Here is a 24,557-nt window from a genome sequence, read left to right on the forward strand (position 1 = left end):
AATTTAATGAGGAAGAGGAGAGCTGAACTAGAATAGAGTAAGGAAGAAGTGGAAAATAGAAGAAACAATATAGCTAAACAAGTGGATGGCGTGGAGAATGTAGACACAGCTTTCCTGACTTAAAATTAGGGTGATAGAAGTGTGGTAGTAGACATGCCTGTAGTGTCCAGAGGCTTACTGAGCCAACTATTCAGTGGAAGAAAACATAGAAGTAGTTCAAATTACCAACAGGACAACTCTGCCAACATCACAGAGAAAACATAAAAGGTGAGGAGAACAGTAAAGCTGGCAAGAGCACTGGGTATGATAATAGCAGCAGCCTGGGAGATGTCTGACTTCCTCACTGCAAGAGCTTCCTCTTCTGTTGCACAACCGAGGTTGGATAAGGTGCCATAACTTTAAAACTTTCCACTAAGAGGGAACAAATCTTTGACCATGCAAATCCCTTCCACTGCTGCTATTTGTTTAGTGATGAGCTAAAACGGTTTGAGCCAATTCAATTCTTCAATTACAGTAAAAGTTAATATTTTGCCTGAGAGTAAAAAACGGTATTCTAGCAGTCATTATATATTGAGGACAAAATGGCTGCCTCATTAGCGATCTTTCATTAATTTACAGGCTTTGATCATCACTCTCTTCAATATTTCATGCCATTGTAATACAACAATGCGGAAGTGTTGCCTTTTTTTCCATACCTGACAACCTTGACATTGTTCCTGAGCACCTGCATGTCAACTGCATATGTACCATCGGCGTGTGCCACCAAGTTGATCTCTGAAAACTCTGCCTGAAAAATAGGATACAGACAACGATGCAGTTGATCAACTCTTTTCTTATTTTTGTCTTACATGAAAGAAAAATAGGCAGTGTCAAAGTCGACTCTTGATGTAAAACCTAACATTTGAAGCTCGCATTTTCTAACATTTCTAGATTCTCTTCTGCCATTGAACTTCCAGCTCAGTATCAGGGTCACCAGCCTGCCACAAAACGCTAGAACGCACTCCTGTTGTTAATGTCAGTCGCATATATTCATTAATCAAGATGCATTCTGTTGACATAAGGTCCTTATGAAGATTCTGATTCCTCAAGAAGAACAATCAGCATTAGCCAGTAACATTTCAGCAGCCGTGGCCCGTGCAGGTAAGAGCGGTGGGGCGGTAGGGCCGGGTTGGGGGGAATTCGACAGATGACCACAAGGGAAAATTAAATCTGTTTGTTGAAATCCTCCCTCACTTGGCCCCATTGCTCGCTTACCTGCACGGGCCGCGGCTGATTTTCAGTTTCAAGCATATTCCAAGGATGCTCTCAGAAATCTACAAGGGTCATCGATTTCCGAGCATGCTCTTATTCTCCTATTCCTTAGGTTTTTCAAAACCTAAATGTGCAAATTTTTCTTTTTTGTGTATCCTTTCTTCATCATAATTCCTTGAAAATATTGTGGTGTTTAGGGCAGTTTGCTGCACAGTTTGCATACATTCTTCTGCCTTTTAGCACGAACATTAAGGGAGCAAACTGGATACAATTAGTTAATGAAAATGTCTGTGATAACCACAAAGTAAGAACTTCATGGATATTTACCACATTCACTATATCCTCTCTTCCTCTTTCTTTGGGAAGTCCATGTTCTAATATAGGGTTCTCCAAAGTCAGTCCTGGGGGGCCAGACTCATGACAGATTTGTAAGACAACTTCATTTATCAAAATGGGGATATGCTAAAAATATGGCATGGATCCGGCCCTCCAGGACAAACTTAGGAGAACCCTGCTCTAATGCATCATATTAGATATAGGATTATCAAAAGTCAGCCATATTAGACGATTTTGAGCTGCACTACCTCCCAAAAGAGGGTGTATACGTCAGTAGATCCTGATTTTACAAATCGCTCTTACTTGCACTCTTAGCCGACTCTTTTTGCACACCCAGGTTTTTAAGTGAGTGGCCAAAATATTTAATGAACTGTGCAAACATCGAGCACTTCACTCTGGAAGAAAGGAGCACTATTTGGATTTAGAAGAAGAACTCGTGTTGATTTTCAAAATACAACAAAAAGAACATTTTAATTCAAAATGGCTCAATTTGGTACCCTCATGACTTCACCTCAGGACATTTATTAAGTACTTGGTGCAGTTTCACGTAATTTTTGGAAGATGGGTAATTTCATGGTGGGCAATAGCATTACATGTAAGTTACAGTATTTGGTAACACCTGTAAGGAACGACTATATTGTTATTGTTTAATTTCAGATATTTGTAAACGACCTTTGGGAAAAAATTTGGGAACAGAACCCATTCTATTGGCACCAGAAATTGGTGGTAAGTTCTACGTGTATTATTTGCTAGATACACAACTTCCAAGGTTGTAATGGGCAGTCTCTTACCCACTTCCAATCACAGCAAGCAACACAAAACTTTCTTCACTGAAATACATTCTAATTGGGCCTTAGTGTCGAATGACTATTGAAATAAAAGCTTAAAGAACTTTTGATTTCTAAGATACAAAGCTCGTTACCTGTTCAACTCGGATGTCAAATTCCCCATGAACTTTCTTCCCACGAAAACACTTCGCCCTGAAACAAATAAAAAACAGAAATACAGTCAGGAACACAGACTGAGCTCTTGGTGTTGGTCAACATGAACAAAGGTGCAGCAACGGTGTGCCAGATCTGTTTTTTATTTAATACCCCAAAAACTTTTATAATAAAGCATCTTTCATTTGTTTCGCGTGAAGCATGGAACTGTCAAATTGTGATATTTATTCACCCAAAATGGCTTTTTACTTTCTCAACTTCAGATTGAGTGAACACTGACAATTGCATAGAAAGGTTTATAAAAACTTCAGACAGCTGTCAGCTAACAAAGATCGCTGTCATTTTTAAACTGCAGTAATGATTACTGGTTGCCATGTTTCTTTAAGTTGAAATGCTATTTTTCTGTGAAAGCATGAAAAATACGTGCCGCTCCCAAAGAAAATTCGCAACAAACTCTTAACTTTTTGTAAATCTTCTCTTCCTGCAAACTGACTATGCCTTGTCTTTGTTGAAGAAGAAGGCATTTTTTTAGGTTTTGACAAATTGTGTTTGCCTTTAAATGGTACTGCGATAAAGCCCTGTTTCAAATGAATGAACAGTACAAACTGGCTCATTTTCATGCCCTGTTATCAACTGGTCGTGCAGTGTTTCAGCTGGGTGGTTGAACACCAACCACGTTTTGCCCATTGGTAATTTTGCTGCTATTATAAATTCCCCTACTTAAATCTGTCATAAAGCATTGCAAAACCATGAGATGCTCAGGAACAGCCTAATACAAGACTTGAAGCGGCGCTGCGCTCAGTTTTAAAGTTAATACAAAAAAACAAACAGAGCGCAGTGTCCCTGAAGGGGGACCATGCTCACTATGAAAGTTTAAAAAAAAAAATTAAACAGAGCGCGGTGTACGAGAAGTGGATGCCGCACTCATCATGAAAGATAAATAAAGTAAATTTGAAATGATCGCGGTGTCCCTGAAGCGGGTGCTGTGATCATTATGCAAATTCCCCAAAAAGCAGCCACCCATGTCCCCATCAGTGACAGTAACAAAAATAGTGCTCACCCCCTAGATAAAGCAGGTCGTGTAACTAGCCAAGTAAAAGGTCCAGTTCTTACGGGCCATAACAAATGGAGACAAGGCGGGACTATCAAGACGATTTACGAATCAGAAGCCACCATTTAAGAAGGGCAATGACAGAAAGCCAATGACAAATGTGGGCGGAGAGTCGGCGGGGCTGCTAATGCTGTGGAAATTTAGTTCGTAACTGAACATTATCTGCGCCATCTTGTCTCTCCCCAAGCGCCACACGCAGAAAACGCGCGACGGCCATTTTAGGCACCATGACCTCATTGCCGATCGCCAGCGCGTCCCTCTGGCGCTGCGAACAACCCCCCGCGCGCTGACCACCCCCCGCTCTCTCATACATGGGCCATAAACTCTCTCCTTCTGCGCGACCCTGCCATGGAACCACATCCCGCGCCTGACCGACACCTTCTTTCATCCCATACATGGTCATACATCCCTTTGATAACCCCCTTCCTCTGCGCCCGATTGTCCGAACCGATCCCAGGCCATCACCTAGCCCTGCGGATGCAGTTTATTGCCCCCATCGTAAGGGAAACACCCCACATCAAAGGGATTACAGTAGACCAAGGCCCCCCACCCCCTGAGCCCCGACCAGTCGCACACACCCCCGGGAATTGGCGGAATGTCCAGCTGTGTGATAGCCATCTCCTACTGTGGGTGGGGTGGGGACTTCTACTGTAGCTATGTGTGGGAGCGGATCTGAGCCGGGGATTCTGAGGATGTTCTTTCATGTATCAAAGCGATCTCAAGAATGTGCCATGTATGATAAACCTGCAATAAAGTCATAAACGTGTGTATAAGAGACCAGGTCTCAGAGATGCAGAGAGAGCACCTCGAGACGATACCTTGCTGTCCGATCTGATGTGTTCTGCTCCGACAGAATAAAACTTTGTTTCCTACCTTCCAGTCTCCGGCGCCTGCCTCTTTTGTTGGTTAATCATCGAATGGTATAAGAGGCGATTACCGCCGGGCAATACTTGAAAGGTTATCGACTGAAACTGCCGCTACCATTTAACAAGTGGCGTCCCAAACGTGGGGCCCATCAGCGACACGTGGATCCAATGAGAGAGGTCCCAACGACAGAGTGAACGACTGCAACGATCGGGAAGAGCTCCTGCCCGATAGACCCTCGTCTGGCAGCCGATCATCCGAACTTCACTGGTTCCGAGCAGACCTCTCTCGAGTGATCTACGGTCCTGACTGGGAACCATCAGGAGTGCCGCGGCAAATACGGAGAGTAGAGGACGATCGGGCGCTGGAGGCGGAAGACGAGAAACTGTCCATGCGGTCCGGGTAAGGTCCTGTAACACGACAAATTGCGAAACGATTGATTGATTGATTGAAAATACTAGTATTGCTTATTTGATTGTTCTTTTTGAGATATTCGCTGCCTACAAACGGGGAAGAGTAGAAATACTCTCTCTCCCTTTGCAGATAGTGAAGGGTAGGTAACGCGGACTTTTGTCCCCCTTTGTAACCCGTCGTGCCTATTATTCTCCCCACTGATTGATTGTCCAAACATTGATTGTTTTTGACGAATAGTGCTTTTTGAGATATTCTCTGTTTGCAAATAACGTAGAATAGAAATATTCTGTCTAGTCTTTGCAGATAGTGAAGGGTAGGTAATGAGGACTTTTGTCCCCCGTTGTAACCCGTCGTGCCTATCTCTTTCTCACCATTGATTGATTGATTGTCCGAACACTGGTTGTTCGATATTGGTTCTTTGGAGGTATTCTCTGCTTACAAATAACGTGGAATAGAGATATTCTGTCTAGTCTTTGCAAGCAGTGAAAAGATAGGTAGTGCAGACTTTTGTCCCCGTTGTAACCCGTCATGCCTATCTTCTCCCCACTGATTGATAGTTGGTTCTGCCCGGACCGCTTATTAGAGATGAACCATCCGGCTCCACTGGAAGGCACCCCTAATAAGGACATGTTTACTAAATATGGACTAGTCGCTGTAGCTTATAGCAAACTATGGCATAAATATACAAAGAAGGACTCCGAAAGTCAGTGGCCACTGATGGGATCCTTTGATGACCATAAAATAGAAACGCTAGAAATAGCTCTACGTAGCAATAAAACGACGCCCACTATGCTCGACAGTTTCGGCATGTGGCGCAAAGAAACAACGCAACGGAAAAAGAGAGAAGAAGTAAAGGCAGAAAAAGAACTACGAAAGGCAGCTCACCTTGTCTCTAGAAAGTTAGAGGAAGAAATAAAGGAGAGAAAGGAAGCTAAACAAAAACAAGAATCTGAAACGTCAGGCCAGTGCCCTGTTAGGACCCCCTCTACGCTCTACCCTGAGTTGCCTTCCAAGCAACGGGCGAACGATGAATTGCTATTAGGTCCTCCGATCATCTACATGCCCCCTCCATACGCTCCCTCCCAACCTATAGTGCAGCACCCACAACCTCCGAACGCAAGCGAAAGCAGTACCAGGGCCTCGGTCCTCACGGCCTCCGCGCCGGCCGAGCCTCTTGTACTGAACACAACGTTAGCAATAACGTTAGATGACCCCGAGACGAGAAAGAAAGATTCCGCCAGAATGAATCGGCTAACAAAGGGTGAACGAGACGGAATCGATAAGGTAGTGAGAACACTAGTAGAACGGAAGGAAAGTGAGGAATATGTGACAGATATGTATAACTCATATGCCGACAACCACAGACGACACCTTGTCGTACGACTTTGTTATCACACTCTGAATGCCTATGAGGATAGGTACCAGGATAGAGGTCCCGAAGGCTTAGCAACCTTGTATAGAAAGGTTGATATTGGGGAAGAGGGAGAGGGCGATGTGACGGACCTCTTCACACGTACACTCGAAGTCTTCCGACATCTTAAAGAACACAGATAGACGACCAAGACAGAAACCCCCATAGCGACTGAACCCCAGGCAGGAAAAGCTGATACCATGATGCCCATCAAGGAAGCCGCTCCTTACTGGGTCCCCCCACGAGGTCAGGGACCACACGATGACATCAACCACCAAGATGCGAAGGGAAGGGTTGTATATAACTGGGTCTATCAGCCATGGGACTGACAAGACATCCTGACCTTTAGAAAAACCCTACCCGACTTAAGAAAGAACCCGACTGCCTTTTACACAGAACTAGGTACGGCCTTAGGTTCAACTATAATGATCTTGGCGGATATCGATTTGTTCTTCGGGTTATGTCTGCCGGCTGATGTGTGGAAGCAAATCCGGAAAGTCGACCACGCTGAGCCGTTCGGTTATACCTGGGTACAACTCGATACCATAGACAAGCAGCGAGAACTTGGACAGAAACCTCTAAAGGCCATATTGGAACTCCCAGACAAGATTGTTCAGAAATTAAAGACCCTAATCCCAGAAAGGAGAGTAGACTGGTCGATAGTGACGGCTTGCCGCCAGAAACCCCAGGAGGATGTATCCGAATACTTCTCTCGATTCGAGACAGTGTTTTCCGATTATAGTGGCCAGGACATGACCACTGCAACCGGACATCACCTCTTTGTCCAGAATTATGTAAAGGGTCTGTCACAGGAAGTCTCCCAGAAGTTACAGACCAGCGAGAGTAGTTGGGCAGCCTCCAAACCCGCGGCTATCCTCCAGATGGCCCAGTACTACGAACACCAAAAGAATGAGAACGATAGGGCGTCCGAGAGAAAGAAAAAGGAGCTGAAGGAAAGGGTAATGATCGCACAGTTGCAAGGGGTGACCATAGGAAGGGAACCTCCCAAGGGAAACTACCAACCGACTGCCCCTAGGAAACTACCCCCTAGAGACCATGCACCCGCACCCTACGTTGGACGCAGGGACTTAGACGAGAATCAGTGTGCGTTCTGTAAAGGGTTCGGACACTGGAAATCCCAGTGCCCGGTCCTTCTGGATATGAACAAGAATAGGGACACAAGAGACATAGCAAACAGCCCCAGAAATAGAGGACAGGGACGAGGGTACACGAACCACCAGTGACAGGCCATACAGACCAAACACCTTCGACCGCCCCGACAGAACCAGTGCCAGCAGTCCGACTACGAAAACACCCATGACTTTGCATAGGACCGCCAGGGGCAAGGGAGGGGTCCAGTCGAACTCCCTGTTGACCAGCAGGGTCCTTACGTCACTGCTAAAGTCCTGGGCACAAAGTCTCCATTTTTGGTAGACACTGGGGCGACACGTAGTGCGCTATCTAAACGGCTGATCCCAAGGGCACCCTTGTCTGGCTCACATGTAACCTCAATAGGCTTTGATGGAACGCCCTCCACTAATCCCTTGTCCGCACCAATCTCCTTTGACTTGGAAAATAACACCACTGACACGACATTTCTGCTCTCCTCCAACACCCCCGACGCCATTATGGGTCTTGATTTACTAAAACATTTCTGGGCTACCATCAGATGTTCCCCAGACGGAGTCCGAGTCATACTGCACGATAACCCAGATCTGTTCAGGCCTTGTCTCACACGACGTATGTTCTCCATAACCGATGCTGACCTGTCCCTACTTGACACGTTACCCACACATCTATGGGCTAAAACCGACTCAGACGTAGGACGCATGGTGATCGACCCTGTACACATAACTGTCCGACCGGACGCAGTGCTCCCAAAGCTTCCACAGTATCGGATATCGCCCGAAGGCGAGAAGGCGTTGTTGGAAATCATCCAGTCCCTAGTCGATGCAGGAGTGGTAGAAGAAGTAGTTAGTAATGTTTGCAACAGCCCTATCCTACCCATTGTTAAGAAGCAAGGCGAGGGAGATGAGAAAGCATACCGCTTCATTGTCGACTTACGAGAGGTTAACAAAGTAGTCATTCCCTCAGTACCCCGTAGTCTCAGATATCACCACCATCCTCACCCTGATTCCGTCCACTGCCACTACCTTTACCGTTATTGATCTCAAGAACGCATTCTTTTCCATCCCTAGCCACCCAGACAGCCGCTACCTTTTCGGCTTCACCTTAAAAGCCCGTTCGTACAAATTTTGTAGGGCACCACAGGGCTACACTGAGAGTCCCAGCATATATAGCCAGGCCCTCAAGAGACAACTGGATGCAGTTCAACTACCGGACGGAGTGGTGTTAATACAGTATGTCGATGATATTCTTTTGGCGGCCGACACCACTCCGCTCGCAGTCACAGCCACCATCCACCTCCTCCACTTCCTCGCGGAGAACGGTCACAAGGTCTCCAGGAAGAAGTTGCAATTCTGCCAACACCAAGTGACATACCTAGGCCACCTCCTATCCAAAGATGGGAGGAAGCTTACACCTGACCGAATTCAGACCATCCTAGAAACCCCTGTTCCCAAAACTCAGAAGCAAGTGCGGTCTCTGGTAGGCCTCACCTCCTTCTGTCGACAGTGGTTGCCAAACTTCAGTCTTATTGTAAAACCTCTGCTTTCCCTGTTGGGTAAAGATGTCCCCTTCCCCCTCCCCTGGACACCCGAATGCCAATCCTCCTTCAAAGAATTACGAGATGCCCTTTGCTCAGCACCAGTCCTAGGAACCCCAGACTACACTAAACCTTTCTGCCTCTTCACCCACGAATGGGAGGGATGCGCGTTGTCTGTTCTAACCCAGTCCATAGGTCCCAAGCAACGCCCTTGTGCCTACTTCTCTGCCACTCTTGACCCTGTAGCCAGAGCTTTGACCGCCTGCCTTTGAGCGGTAGCCGCTGCTGCTGTCTCTATCCGACAAAGTGAGGGGATCGTGCTTTCAAACCCCCTCACCGTGCTAGTACCCCATGCAGTTGACACCCTCCTGAACCAGACTAAGACTCAATACCTGACTAGCGCACGGCTGACTGGTTATGAACTGACTCTGCTTGCACCCCACATCACGTTGAAACGATGCACCACTCTGAACCCAGCCACTCTGCTACCTCTCCCTAACAATGACCCCAATGCGTCCCCTATACATGACTGTGTGACCCTCACCGACGAACAGACCAAGAGTAGGGTTGACCTCCGAGATACTGCCTTCCCAGATCCTGACGGAGAGCTGTGGGTAGATGGCTCATGCATCAAGCTCCCCGACGGCACCACCTCAGCCGCCTATGCAGTCACCACGGCCCGAAGAGTTGTTGAGACAGCCCGCATCCCACAGCGATCCGCACAGGCGGCTGAACTGATTGCTCTCACACGAGCATGCATCCTAGCAGCGGGGACAACCGCAAACATTTACACCGACAGCCAGTACGCCTTCGGGGTGGTTCACCACTTTGGGCTCCTATGGAAGGAGAGGGGATTCCTGACTTCCCATGGCACACCCATCCTACATGGAGATCTAGTCTCCGCTCTGACCGAAGCAGTCCTCCTCCCCACACGGCTAGCTGTGATCAAATGCCAAGCACACAAAAAGGTGACGGACATTATAGGACAGGGAAATGCGCTGGCTGACATCACTGCCCGAACCACAGCCGAGAATAGGTCAACAACACGCATGTACGTGACCAGGTCACAAACTGAAAAATGGAAGGATGCTAGGGAAACCATTAGAGACATACAATTGGCCAGCTCACCACACGAATTGACTGAATGGGCACGGGTGGGATTGAAAGATGATGAAGGCTGCTGGCGAACTAGAGACACGAACAAATGGTTGCTACCTGACTCATACCTGATTCCCATGCTGACCATGACACACTCCCCCGCACACATAGGGTCTGCCCCCATGATTGAACTCATTTCCAAAGTCTGGCACAACGACAAAATCCCAGACTCAGCTAAACGCCTAGTCCAACAATGTCTGATATGCCTCCAACACAACCCTGGTAAAGGAACTGCTGTGCCCCGGGGAGGGTTTGGGGTTCCTAGTCACCCCTTTGAGGTCCTACAGATGGACTACATTCAGTTAGAAAGATGCCAAACCCTGAAGTACGTGCTTGTCGTTGTGTGCGCCTTCAGCAAATGGGTGGAAGCCTACCCAACCCGCGACAACACTGCTATGACTACCGCAAAAGTACTACTGAAAGAATTCTTCCCCCGTTACGGCCTTTGTCGAATTTTGTGGAGCGACAACGGCCCCAACTTCGTAGCCGAAGTTATCCAACTCATCTTAAAGGGGTTGGGAGTAAAACAGAAATTTCATGCGGTCTTCCACCCCAAATCTGCAGGCTTGGTTGTGCGACATAATGCCACATTGAAACTCAAACTAGCCAAAATAGTTGCCACCACAGGACTGAAATGGCCAGACGCCCTCCCACTAGCATTGCTATCAATGCGTTCCACTCCTACCAAACACCACTTAACCCCCTACGAGGTCATCTTCGGGCGACCCATGAACCTTTGGACTGCACCAAAACCAGCATCCATTCACGACGTCCCGGACGTCCTCATGTCTGACTATCTGTACAATCTAACTAAAACGTTGTCTGTTATCCATCAGCAGGTGCTGCAAGCTATTCCCGATGCTTCCAGGGGCCCCGGACACGACATCCAACCCGGCGACTTTGTCCTAGTGCGCAACTTTCAGCGCACCAAGAGTCTGGAGCCCCAGTGGACGGGCCCCCTGCAAGTCCTGATCACCACCCGAACAGCTCTTCGAGTGGAGGGGAAACGTAATTGGCTGCATGCACACCACTGCAAGAAGGTATCATCGACCCTGACGACCACCGACAAAATCACCGCCCAAGAGGAACTTCTGGACAAGGACCGACCATCCCTGAGCTGCTGCCCGAATACAGAGACACTTGAATTGACTGAATATCCCGATCCCACTGTGCCATCCAAAGAAGGGTATAACCTACGATGCAAGGAGGGAACTTCGGCTAAGCAGATCACGAACTAAGTTGAAATCTCAGAGCGGTTGCCTAGTCACCTCAAAGGCCTCCAGGAGAGAAACTAAACAAAGTCTGTGGTTCTGCCCGCTACCGAGTCCCTTGAAGGTGATGGAAGCAACCGACATGAAGATGATGGAAGCAACCGGACGTCCGAAGATCCACTACAAAAATCCAAAGACTGACAAAATGCACAGCTCAAAGACCATTGCACTTTTTGTTACCCTTCTCCTTTGCCTCCTTCTCATGGTCACTTTCTGGATCCTGGAAGAAAATGCACCCGCTCATAAGACATTGCTGACCACTGCCCAACCCACCACCATGAAAGAACACCATCTGATTTCACTTTCACCCCAACTCCGAGAAAGACGTAAGGAGTTCTGGAATAACTCTTTTGTGCAACTGCTCCACCAACACAACCTTGCCGCCAATGCCACTAACTGCTGGATCTGTGGATTGCTACCACATGCCACTGGACATTCCATCCCTTTCATCCCTTCGCCCTTCTCTGTCCATGGCTCCTGCCTCGCTTGGCTAATCCTCCTGCAAGAAAGTTACAAGGACAATGCCACTTCCGGCAAAACTGTGTCGCACTTCTATCATAGGTTCTGGCTGAACCAAACTGGAAAAACCTCTGCCCCCTTTTGTCCTTTGAGATCAACCACCTCTTTCCATATGGACATCCCTGCCAAGGAGCGAGTTGAAATGCAGGTGTTCAACAACCCAGCCAGACCCACCTTCTCTTACCTCCGGAAACGAACGGCCGCCACCCTAACAGTGGCCCTATCCGTCGTCAACACCACAGGTCTGGTGTGCCTCGAAGGCCTAGGAACACAGCCGGTAGGCCACAGTTCCTGTCTCATCACCCGAACATTGGACTCAGTTGACCCACCCTCCTTTGTTACCTCCCCAAATATGTACTTCGTCTGTGGTACTAAGGCTACACCTGGCTTCCGAAAGGTTGGGGAGGCACCTGCTACATCGCTTTTATCCTTCCTCCAACATATGTGGCTCCAGCAAACCATCACCGGCAGAAACGTGCAAAGGACATTGTACAAGCCGACTCCACTGGAGCACAGTTCATGGATGCAGTAAAGGGACTTGTTCCACTGTGGGGTCCAATGGCAAACAGCCGTGCCATCCGGCACCTAACCCAGGCAGTCGAAACCACAATGAACATTACAGCCGGCATCCTCACCAACACCGCTGAGCTTCAGGCCGTCCGCCTGGTAGCTCTTCAGAACCGCCTCGTTCTAGACGTGGTTCTGGCTGATCGTGGAGGAGCATGCCGCATCATTGGGTCCAGCTGTTGTACCTACGTACCGGATAACTCACCCTCAGTCTACAAGGCGATTGAACACCTCCACAGACTTTCCGCAGAGGTTCATCAGGAGCAAGAAGGATGGTCGCTTGGCAGTTGGTTTTGGGACACTATTAAAAGTTGGGGGTGGAGGTTGTTTACGTTTATCCTAATACCGATTGTGGTACTGTGTGGATGCTGCCTGGGGATTCAATGCTTGCCACCTCTATGTTCACTTTTCACGAACTGCATCTGCCCTAAGACTCTGAACTTTGAAGCAGAACGGATGAAAGCCCTGTATGAAATAGAAGTACGAGGTATTATGGGGATAGATCCGAACTAAACAAGCTGGCGAGATATGTTAAAAGGGAGGACTGTGGAAATTTAGTTCGTAACTGAACATTATCTGCGCCATCTTGTCTCTCCCCAAGCGCCACACGCAGAAAACGCGCGACGGCCATTTTAGGCACCATGACCTCATTGCCGATCGCCAGCGCGTCCCTCTGGCGCCGCGAACATCCCCCCGCGTGCTGACCACCCCCCGCTCTCTCATACATGGGCCATAAACTCTCTCCTTCTGCGCGACCCTGCCATGGAACCACATCCCGCGCCTGACCGACACCTTCTTTCATCCCATACATGGTCATACATCCCTTTGATAACCCCCTTCCTCTGCGCCCGATTGTCCGAACCGATCCCAGGCCATCACCTAGCCCTGCGGATGCAGTTTATTGCCCCCATCGTAAGGGAAACACCCCACATCAAAGGGATTACAGTAGACCAAGGCCCGCCACCCCCTGAGACCCGACCAGTCGCACACACCCCCGGGAATTGGCGGAATGTCCAGCTGTGTGATAGCCATCTCCTACTGTGGGTGGGGTGGGGACTTCTACTGTAGCTATGTGTGGGAGCGGATCTGAGCCGGGGATTCTGAGGATGTTCTTTCATGTATCAAAGCGATCTCAAGAATGTGCCATGTATGATAAACCTGCAATAAAGCATAAACGTGTGTATAAGAGACCAGGTCTCAGAGATGCAGAGAGAGCACCTCGAGACGATACCTTGCTGTCCGATCTGATGTGTTCTGCTCCGACGGAATAAAACTTTGTTTCCTGCCTTCCAGTCTCCGGCGCCTGCCTCTTTTGTTGGTTAATCATCGAATGGTATAAGAGGCGATTACCGCCGGGCAATACTTGAAAGGTTATCGACTGAAACTGCCGCTACCATTTAACACTGCATACCCTAATACAGCATGCTTCGCAGAGCGATAGCGCATGCGTGCTGCCGCTAGGCTCGACCTAAAAATCACTGCGGACCACAGACTGTTTGCACATCTTCGCCCCTTTGTTGCCCATTACTGTTGTTTATTTGTATTTAAAGGCGCATAATTAAAATTAAAGCCTATAACTACTAAAAAAAGTAATAATGCAGGGAAGACAAGAATACAAAGTATCTCTTGCGGATTAAGCCTCTGATAAATGTGAGGGACGCATACAATACACACCTTTCAGATAACAAGTCAGTATTCACAATCCCCGCTTAGGAGTCGGAAAAACAATTTCAACTTTTAACATGGAATTAGCACATCAAAAGAGTGTTTGCCATATTACAAATGCTTGTGTATTGTTACTTATTCTTTAAAAGAGTGAGCTTTGGCTCAACCCAGAGGAGTATTACTCTCTCACCTCATTCTATTGGCTATTCAGTGTCTTTAGTTTGTAATTCTGCCTTTCAGGATGTGTTAAATTGGAACTCATGAGGGACTTTTTCCATCTGAAAAGTGCACTCAGTCATCTTACTGTTTGTCACATTCAATTCTTTATTTCCTTTTTGGATTTCCTGCAGAAAGGAATTCATTCTTGATAATTTTCCCACATTTTTACCTGGCCTATTGGCTTTACTTATATTTGTTTCCTTTGTTACTCCAAAACTTGTCCCAGTAGGGACACACAGCAGCACGAGAGGAAGCATTCCACACCCTCCTTGATTCCTTGTGGCCCTATATTTGTACAGACCCATGACAGTATATTTACAGCAAGTATCATATAACATTTGGCCAAAATTTCAAATACACAAATATTTTCACCTTACTTATATTTTAATTTCAGTGTTTCCCCCAAACAGTGATAGAGAAGTGAGAGAGGTGGCAGTGATGGGGTTAGGGTCAATGTACATGTGATAATGGGAAGGCACGTTTCCCTTTGGGCCTAATTGGGGAACCGATACAAGAGGGTTGTTTTGATTCTGCACTTATTGTCCTTATTGAATAGGAGGAAGCCATTAGAATTGATTAAATTAGATATAGGGTAGCACTGTGAAGATGTGGTGCTATTTTCCTCGACTACACACCCATTTCTTAAAGTTATGGTAATATTTGACACATTGTGTTTCTGCACCACTTTCCACTCTTTTGCCAGAACCACTCAGTTACTGCAGAATAATAATCTGGAGGCAGAAGCACTAGGCGTTTTTATTCTTTCAAAAGGCGGATGAGAAATCCTAATTGGTGAGAATAGAAATAGCCGTGAAAAAATGACAGACACACCTCAACCTTTGCATCAGAGTATAACTAGAGCTAAGAGTGTATTCTGCTGGGTCGGTTTGAGGAAAAAGATTTATGGACATTTCTTATTTAAGATTTAATTTGTTTCTAATAGTTTGTTTTCTTTTTTATTTCGGATTCAGAGTTTGTGACAGTAAAATCGCATTCTCAAATGTACAAATTCAATTCTGACCCCTTTTTGAATCAATATTTAGAAGGGGCAAGTTGTAAGTGTCTTTACCAACTACCGAATCAGTTTGCATTGTATCAATGTTTTGAAACCAAAAGCTGGTCACAAAGCATTGAAAAGGCACCAATCAGAGTGAGTCATAATTTCTGACTTTCCTCATGAATATTCACAAGGTAGGTTGGATTATGACCCACTCAGATTCGGATTTTACGAACCGACATATTAATACCTAAATTACCACATAAAATCATTTATAAGTCACAAAAATACTGGTCGCAAATTTTAAAAACTCCAAATATAAATTATTCTTAAGATAATAGAATGATATTAGAAATCATTTGATAAGCACTAAATAAAATAGTTTGGATAACACAATTTAAAAACAAAGGCCAGATGTAAAAGGACCACGTCCTTTTACATCTGGCCTTTGTTATTCAATTGTGTTATCCAAACTATTTTATTTAGTGCTTATCAAATGATTTCTAATATCACTCTATTATCTGAAGAAGAATTTATATTTGAAGTTTTTAAAATATTTTAACAGTATTAGATTTCCCCTGTGGATATCTCCTGGTACTGGGAAAGCAGTGCTTACACAGCCAAGTATGACAATGCCTAGTGTGTGAATAGTGAAGTTTTAGGCAGCTTACGAAAAGTCATTTGGTCAGTAAGAGTAAGTATGACTATTTTTTGGCACTGTGGGCACATGGACAAGCTCACGCTTGCTAGGAGTAAAACCTAAAGTACTGAAGTATCCACCTACTGGTGCTTCAAGCAAATGTATCTTGGTTGCACATGCACAATGATGTGGCTACATAAGGTAAATACAGAATTCCTTAAGCTCTTAATATAATTATTATGCACATTTATGCAGAAAGTGGAATACATTTCTTATATTCATATATGTTCCTTTATCTTTCCTATTTTTACTCTGTTTGTACCATTTGCATCAAAGGTGGCATGCACACCAAGAACCAAGGGAAAAGATGCATCTGCTATATTTCAAATGGCATTGTATGCACGGGTGGATGAGATGGGCTCTTGTGTTTGCCTGTTGCTGCACAGAAGATGAACACATTGTTTAGACCAGTGGCTGATTAACATAGAGCTGTCCTATACAAGCCGGCTTCACGAGATTAAATTGAGCGCCCCTTCACTCTCTGACTTTTGGAATTTCACATCCTTTGTCTTCGAAAACAAAAATTTGCCTTGGCTTCTGTCCGGCGATATTTGCTAACCTATTCATGGACCCAGATCGACTTTTTTCCCTCACAAAGCTCTATTCAGGGACTCCTGGAAACGTTTCCGTTTTTCCAGCATGCAATGCTCTGTGAGGCAGAGTCGCATTTGCATGCAATGCAAACAATGGCGTCCTGTGCTGTCCTAGGATGAGACTGGGGCTGTAAACAGGGAGATGTCTTAAGCGGCAATTGACATACAAAATCCCACACAGTGTGATTGCAGTTATCGCCTGTCAGTGATCGGAAGCCGCTGTGCTGCTCGTAAACATTTCTGACATACTTTTGTCATCCAGTACAAGACCAAAACATGGACACCTCCAGGATGCCACAGTTTGCAGAATTCTGGAGAATAATGATGTTTAGTTCATGGAAAACAAAGAAATTCTAGATACTGGAGGTTAATTTGCTTATTTATATATTGGTCATTTTAATGCAACCATGATGATGAAAACTACAGCTTCAAAGCATGTAGGAATGGTGGGCGGCAAGGAAGAAAAATGCGGGAGTGTATTAGGGAGCCATAAAACGCAGGGCAACTTTTTTAAACTTCAGGACTTAAAGCAGATTGATCCTTCCTGAAAATCAAAAAATTAGATCTTAGGGGAGAATATTTAAAAACAAGGAGGTCAAAAACTAAGATCCACACAGTTCATTAAAAGCAAATGCAAACATTTAGGAACGAAATATAAAACCATATTACAATAGTATACTAATGTAAATTTCGAAAAAATAAACATATTATTGGTTTAATCAATTAGAAAATAAATAGGACTACAATAGGGAGAAAGCAAAAATATTTCTTTCGAAATGCAGTGTTTAAAACATTAAGGGAATATGAATCAAATTTAAATGTAAGAAATTAAGAAATATTAAACATGTTTAATGGAATATGTTTTTTCTGTATTTGGTTAATTCCCTGATGACGTCCAACTTTTGCCTGCTAATTTGTTCCTTAAACATCTTGAGAGTCACCTTGTTGACCTAATTTCACCCAGCCTCGCTTTAAACTCCTATTCACACTATTAACACAGTACACCTCACTCCATGTGATAGATGTGCAAACTCTGTAACTGGTCCACCATACTACAACAACCATTGAAAGTGCAATAGGTCTCGCCTTAGATTAAGTTAAAGCCATTTGCTTTGCTAATGGTATTGTATAGCAGAGCAAATGGCTTTAACTTTATCAACCTATTGTATTTCTAGCTCAAACGGATCAAAAGTTAAAAAAACAAATATGGATTCTCTGGTTCCTGGGCACCGGAGCACTATTCACAAAGGTTGACTGGCCATCTTTAAGTGGCTTATTGCTGAATTTGGGTGTTAAATTGTGAAGAGGAGAGGGAGCCCCGATGGGACGCAGTTGGCACAAGCAAGTCACACAGGAAGAGTATGTATGTTTAACTTTCTCCTTGTCAGAGATGTGCCTTAAGTGCAGGGTTACAACTTCTAGCACAAAATCAAAGACAGAGCTGGTGCTCACACGAACAGTGTTGTTGCATCAGGCAGACATAGGAGCAGAGAGACTAGGCCGGCATCCCTCCGCATGTGTGATCATGTAAGGCCTCAAAGTCCAGCTCCTTAAAGAAACGGAGCGCCAGCGCATCAGGCTTCAAGGTGCTTCTTTTTTTGACAGTCATTCAACATCTTGAACAGAACAGAAGAGAGTGCATGAAGCTGCACCTTTTAGTGAAAGTGACCTGCCTATAAAAAGTAGTCCAGGACTGGAGGGGCAGTGGGGGGGGGGGGGGGGGGTGATGGGAAATATATAAGTATTGACCGAAAAGAGAATGAGTGCGTGGGTCACTCTCCCAGCAGACATGGTGGAGGCATGACATGTAAATGAGTTTACCCAAGAGCACAAGGGCACTAGGGGGTGAAGCTGGTGACCTTGTGCTTTGGCATACAGCTGGAGACAGGCAGAGGAGGCCAATAGCCCCCATCTGCTGCCTAAGCTCACATGCCAAAGGATGACCTCACGCTGAATGCAGATGATCTGTAGCTTCTGAGTCACAGATAGGCACACAAACACACACACAAAGACACAGGGGTGTGCACAAACACACAAAACATTCACACATGCAGAAACAAACACACTCAAACACACACCAGAAACACAAACATATACAGACAAACACACACACCTACATAAAAACAGACACTTGCACACAAATACACACAGACAAGTGCACAAACACACACAGAAATATACACACACACCAGAAGCTTAAACATGCAAACATGCACACAAACATATATACAGACACACGTACACATAAACACACAGATGCAAGTGCGTGCACAAACACACACACAGAAACATGCACACACAAACATATACACAGATGCACCAGCATACAAACATATACACAACACAAACAAACAGTCGTAGGGTTAAACTGCCTATATGGTTAAACTACTGCAATGCAAGAAAGACATTCGGCAAAAGTGCATGTTTACAATCTCTGCATGTCCTCCCACAGAGTACATGTGTGGTTTCTGGTGCTCGCCAGGTGTAGGGAGGTGCATTACATTATAAATCACCAAAGGAATGCCCCATTCACTAGTCTGTGCCAGCCTCTGAGCAGGGTAGGTGCAGCCTGTTTGGGTGGGCAGTGAAGGAGCAGCAACAGCGGCCAGCAAACAGACAGTCACTCTTATTTACAGAAAAAACACAAGCATTGTGAATAGAGCAAGTTAAGGAGAAATCCACGCCAGGCAACCGACAGTCATGAAAAGAGACAATGAGATAGTGACAGAGACAAGGAGGGAGACAAATGGACATGAATGGGAGAGGATAGGAAGAGCCGAAGATTGCATGGAAAGAGGCAGACACATGAAAGGGGAGATGAAGAGAGAGATGGATAGTGGCCGGTAGACAGGGGACAGGAAGAGCAAAGAGACATGGTAGGGCGACGGCAATGAGACAGGAAAACAAGAAGTCAATACGAGTTATGCAAAGGAAGACAGAGTAGAAGACCAAAGATATACATAACGAGGGACTTCACATACACACGGAGATTGTCTGCCCTTCTCCTTGGTGCTCTACTTGCCAGAGATGGATTGGGGGACAGAGAATGCCACAAAGAGGGACAGAAAAGAAAAGGAATAGAAGAAAAGCATGGAGTGCTGCAGGCAGGCAGGTGAAAAGGTAGATGAGAAGACCGACTCAGGTGGTGATTGAGACACAAGGAGAGGGGCAGATGAATTGGAAGAACAGTAGACCGTGGGACAAGAAGCACAATTTACGAAAGCCAGCAGCACAGACGTGTACCAGGTAAGGACATGAATTTTAGTGAGGCAGACAGAAAGAAGGATCAGAGGAGATTGTAACAGAAGTAGACAGATAGGTATGGAGACTGGAAAACAAAAAAACATGAACACACAAGGAACGAGGCTGACATTCAAAAAGGGGCTGATACTGAGGGGGGATGCAGACACAGGAAGCGTAGGTGGGAGGAGAGACAGGAAAACATGTCCAACCAAAGGCAAGCAGTGAAGGAGGCAGGAAGTGTTCCCGAGTGACAGGAAGGAGGAGCAGGCAATCCAAGAACAGGAAACTGAGAACCAGTAGGAGACAGGCCTGGGGAAAGGGCGCAAAGACAAGAAGGTTGACAAGTAGAGAAGAGGGGCAGGCATAGATGGAACCAAGAGCAAGGTGCAGCGGGAAGGCAAAGTGGTAGACAGCAATAGTATTAGGAAGGGGTAGTGAGCAGAGAAACAGCAAAATGCAGGGAACAACTTGGTGATGGTATGCCCACAAGCATGCGGAGAATGCGTAAGATGATTTAAGTAGTGGGGTGGATCAGATGATCCATGCAAACACTTGAAACATGCGTGCTGAATGGTATTTGCTAATTAGATTACTTTGTAGTTTGTTTTGAGAGAATAGGCAAAGTCAGCAAATAAGCATTCCAGAGTAAACAAAGAACGTATTTGCTCATGACAGGGCTCAGCAGCATGCATGATGATCACAGAATAGATTAGTGCTAATCCAAGCAGCGGGCAAGGCAGAGATACCACTCTTTGTCCCTGGCTCTTCCAGCTTATAATGAGGCGCGGGCTTTGTAAATTAAACTAAGGGAGCAATGCGCTCGAAACGTGTTCCAACCCACATAACGACATCAGTTGATTATTGAATGTGAGCAGCTACGGTGGGAAATGGGTTCAAATCTCAGCATCGGTTCTCCCCGTGCCTACATAAAAAACACAATTTAAATATGTGTGGCGCCTTAACAAATAAAACAATGGCAAACCTGAAACACGTACTTCTTGTTTCATTGAGGTGGGCTAACAGCCTCCTCGCTGGCCTGCAGGCCTGTTCTCTGGTCCACGCATGGGAGGCAAAATGGTTTTAATAGATATGGCTAATACGCACACAATGGAAGAAGGGGGGAAGGAGGGAAATCGAAAGCACACCGCCGTGCGCGCACGTGCACATTTTGTACACCCATATGCGGCAAGCTGCAATCGAAAGCACGCCGGCATGCACGTGCGTGCACATTTTGTACACCCATACGAGGCAAGCTGCATACGCGAAGCGGCATTTTCTTTGCTATGACAACAAAAGCTTCGCAAGATGGCGTCGGACTGTCCACAGTCCGTATGGACATGCGCATGCTGGTTGCTATGGACAAATGGCAAGAGCAGCCATGTTTGTCCATGCAAATGCATGCATGAAAGCCCTCGGCAGAAACGATTCCAAAAGGTCCTTGCAATAGCGAGAGCAGCGCATGCGCTGCTTTCACCAGGCAAGACCTAAAAATGAAGTCACTCTGTCTTCAAGAAAACAGACAAGAAAGTGTAATAGTAATTATACAGAGACCCATTGATGCTTAACATCCGAAAACTTAACATAATTAAGCAGCTTTAATTAATAAAATAACACTGTTGCATAGTTATTAAATTAGCATTCTTCATCTGTCATTTTGTTTTCTAGCAATATGATTTTACACAAATGTGATGCCTCTTTTCCCTAACACAAAATAGATATATGGCATTTTGCTTGGTCTGTATGGATTATGTTTCAATCATTCGTGGTGCAAGTGAAATCCTATATATTAATATTAAGAATAATACTAAGATTTGAGAAATGTCAACGTAATATGGTAACCGTATCATGTATATTGTCACAGAGCACAATTTCCCCCAAATGGCAGAGACAGGCAAGTTGCTTCAATTAAAGGCAAGTACATCAAATTTCACACCCACAATATCAATCTGGGCCTTAGATGGGCCACAATATGTTGTAGAAGGGTAACTGCAGAGCAGGTCACATATATATTGGTGAAAATCATGATTTGATTTTTCTAAAATAATTCTAGACGAATCCCTCCAACTCTAAAATTTAAGCTAGTTTCACCTAACAAGGCAGTCCAAATGTGAGATAATAAAATTATTATTAGTTAATAATAGTTTGCATAATGTTATTAACAATGATCTCACCACCTACAAAGACATATTCAATACTTCTTTTCTGCACATCGTAGACTTGAAGGTGCAGAGGCCCCATTAATTATTACACAGATTGTTTGGACGCAAGCAATACGGTGTGAATTGTACCAGCTTTCCGTCTCAATCGCCTTTCATTCTGTTAATGCCATTTTAAAACGGTTTTTTTCCTGATGTGAGTGCTTTTGGCAATCTGATTGTAGGGGACTAAGACGAAGAGAGTTATGAAATCAACTGTTAAAGGGTAATGAATTTTAATTAATATTGTGATAGCTTATGGTTTTAAAAAAACATGCTTCTGCTTTGAATGTGCTATGTGGCTAGAAAGTTTTAAAATATTGAATCTGTCATCCCTTACAAAAAGCTGCATTTTTATGAAAAAAGACTCCTTATGGTGTTTAATACAGAGAGGCAAAAAACACCTCAGAGAAGAGAAGTCGTCCAAATATCACTTAAATAGGAAACCTCAATTCCTTACCTCAAATATCACTACCTTCAAAGCACTCTATGACATTCATGCCTCTTTCTTCACAGAAAAGGTGGACAACATCCATAAAAACAATAGAACGTCAGCTTACCAGAGACTGGCACCTGACCCTTATACTCACAATCTTTTGTTATGTTATGTGGGATTTATAGAGCTCGCAGCTACTCAAAATAGTGGCCTGGTGCCAACAATAGCAATTCACTTCAGCTCTATTGGAATGACTCCTAAACTAAAAACATCAGAAAGCTCTTACAGTTAAAAAGTCAAATGACACTGATTAAGAATTTCTTCTATGCATTCTGTTGAAAGATGGAGAGAATTTATTCTGATCCTATAACCACCATTTTCAAAAGATCCTACCGGAAAGAGAATATTCCCCAACCTTTTAGTGAGCTGTCCTTTGATCATTAAAAAAGAAACCATCATTAGAGTCTCACATGCTGTGGGGTTACAAACATATTCTTAACCCCCAAAACCCACTCAATACATTTGAAAAAGGAGTTTAACCTCACAACTGGACTTATAAATCATTATTGTTACCATCCAAATGTGCTTCATCCCAGAACACAGGACAAAGCCAGCTTTAATTCAATGTATACAAGTGCAAGGAGGGTTAAAGATAGGGATCAGTGTGCATATTCATAATCTAAAGCACAAGATGTTATAGTCAGTAGTCATGAGGTTCTGCATCACAGACTGAATGCTCCATTGCTCATCATCATTGGAAGTGCTTTTGGTCCATGCTAAGCAAGAGAATGAACAGCAGAAGACGGGGAGAGCTGTGACCTCTTCGTTTACCACAGTTGACCACTGAAGTTCCAAAGTGATCCCTACTGTCCTAAGCTCTGCTCTGAATTCACTGCTAACCCCTAACCACTAAAAAGAGAAATAGAGTCCCACTCTCATGCTAATGGCTTCCATTTTTGTCTTTCAGTGGTCAAAGTCAGCCTTGAAATACAACGCAAATGTCTTAGCATGTAGAAACGTGTACAGCTTCTACCACACATCAATACCAGATCATACAGATGCCATGTACCTAGGCCAGCTATATAGGGCCCTTTACAAACTCCAAAGTTGTAACAATGCAAGATATAACTCTGCTGCGGGAAAAGACCCAGGCACTCTGCACGTGGAATACTAAAATATTGTCTGACTCACAATCTGGTAGGAAGCCTTCTAAAAAGGTTCTTGTCATTGTGGTCACTATGTTGTACAGTACTGATCCTTAATTCACAGCAATTGAATAGCAGCCCGACGGTTTATCATCCCTCCCCCAGCCCCTGAGTCCCTCAAGGATGAGTAGCCATGCTCTACAAACTCCTGATTGATTGATAGAAAAACGACATTATCCGATACAAAGTCTTCCAAGCCACATCAGATGCTTCTATATTTGTATGTTACATATGTATTGTGTCTCTTTTTAGAGCATAGGATATGTGCATATTTGTGCTTAGGCAGGCAAATTGTCAGAGATAACATCAGCTGTATAGTCCATGAAAATATATCGGTTTTGAGGTTTCTCATGCGCTCAGCATAGGAGTATATTGAAAGAAAGGAAAGCTGCCTGGAATTCCACAATTTAAGCACCATGGCCTGAAAGGCTTCTCCTGGCTTACTTGTGCATCAGATGTGTTGAATAGGCAACACAAATCAGAATCCAGGAGGATTGTGCAGGGTGATAAGGCACAGTTTTCTCCATAGGATCAATGCGTCTCATTGCGGGAGGGCCAGAAATCTATACAACAGACATTCAGTGGTGTGATGAAAGATATGCTATGAAACTGTATTTGTGCAAACCTATTGAAAGTCAGCTACCATCATTTGGAACGATTCATTTGCAGCAAAAAGATATGAAAAATATGCCTGATATAGTCACATGACGAGATGTAGTTGGCAGCTGGCCTTTCTGAATTCCTCCCAGACAGCATCACAATAGAGGATCTGGGTGTTGGCAGCATGTGGGGAGTG

The 24,557-nt window shown here is 44.9% G+C and overlaps 1 protein-coding gene across 1 annotated transcript in view; it reads right to left on the reverse strand.

Moving 5' to 3' along the window:
- The window catches only part of SYN2 (synapsin II), a 1,092,985-nt gene that overhangs the window by 572,951 nt on the left and 495,477 nt on the right, over positions 1–24,557 (reverse strand). The window contains exons 2-3 of the mRNA XM_085624864.1: positions 2,510–2,567; positions 696–787 (exon numbers count right to left, since the gene is read on the reverse strand). Coding sequence (XP_085480990.1) covers positions 696–787; positions 2,510–2,567 — 150 coding nt within the window. The remainder of the gene's footprint in view (positions 1–695; positions 788–2,509; positions 2,568–24,557) is intronic.

This window comes from Triturus cristatus, chromosome 9, assembly GCF_964204655.1.
Source record: "Triturus cristatus chromosome 9, aTriCri1.1, whole genome shotgun sequence".
Taxonomy (NCBI): Eukaryota; Metazoa; Chordata; class Amphibia; order Caudata; family Salamandridae; genus Triturus; species Triturus cristatus.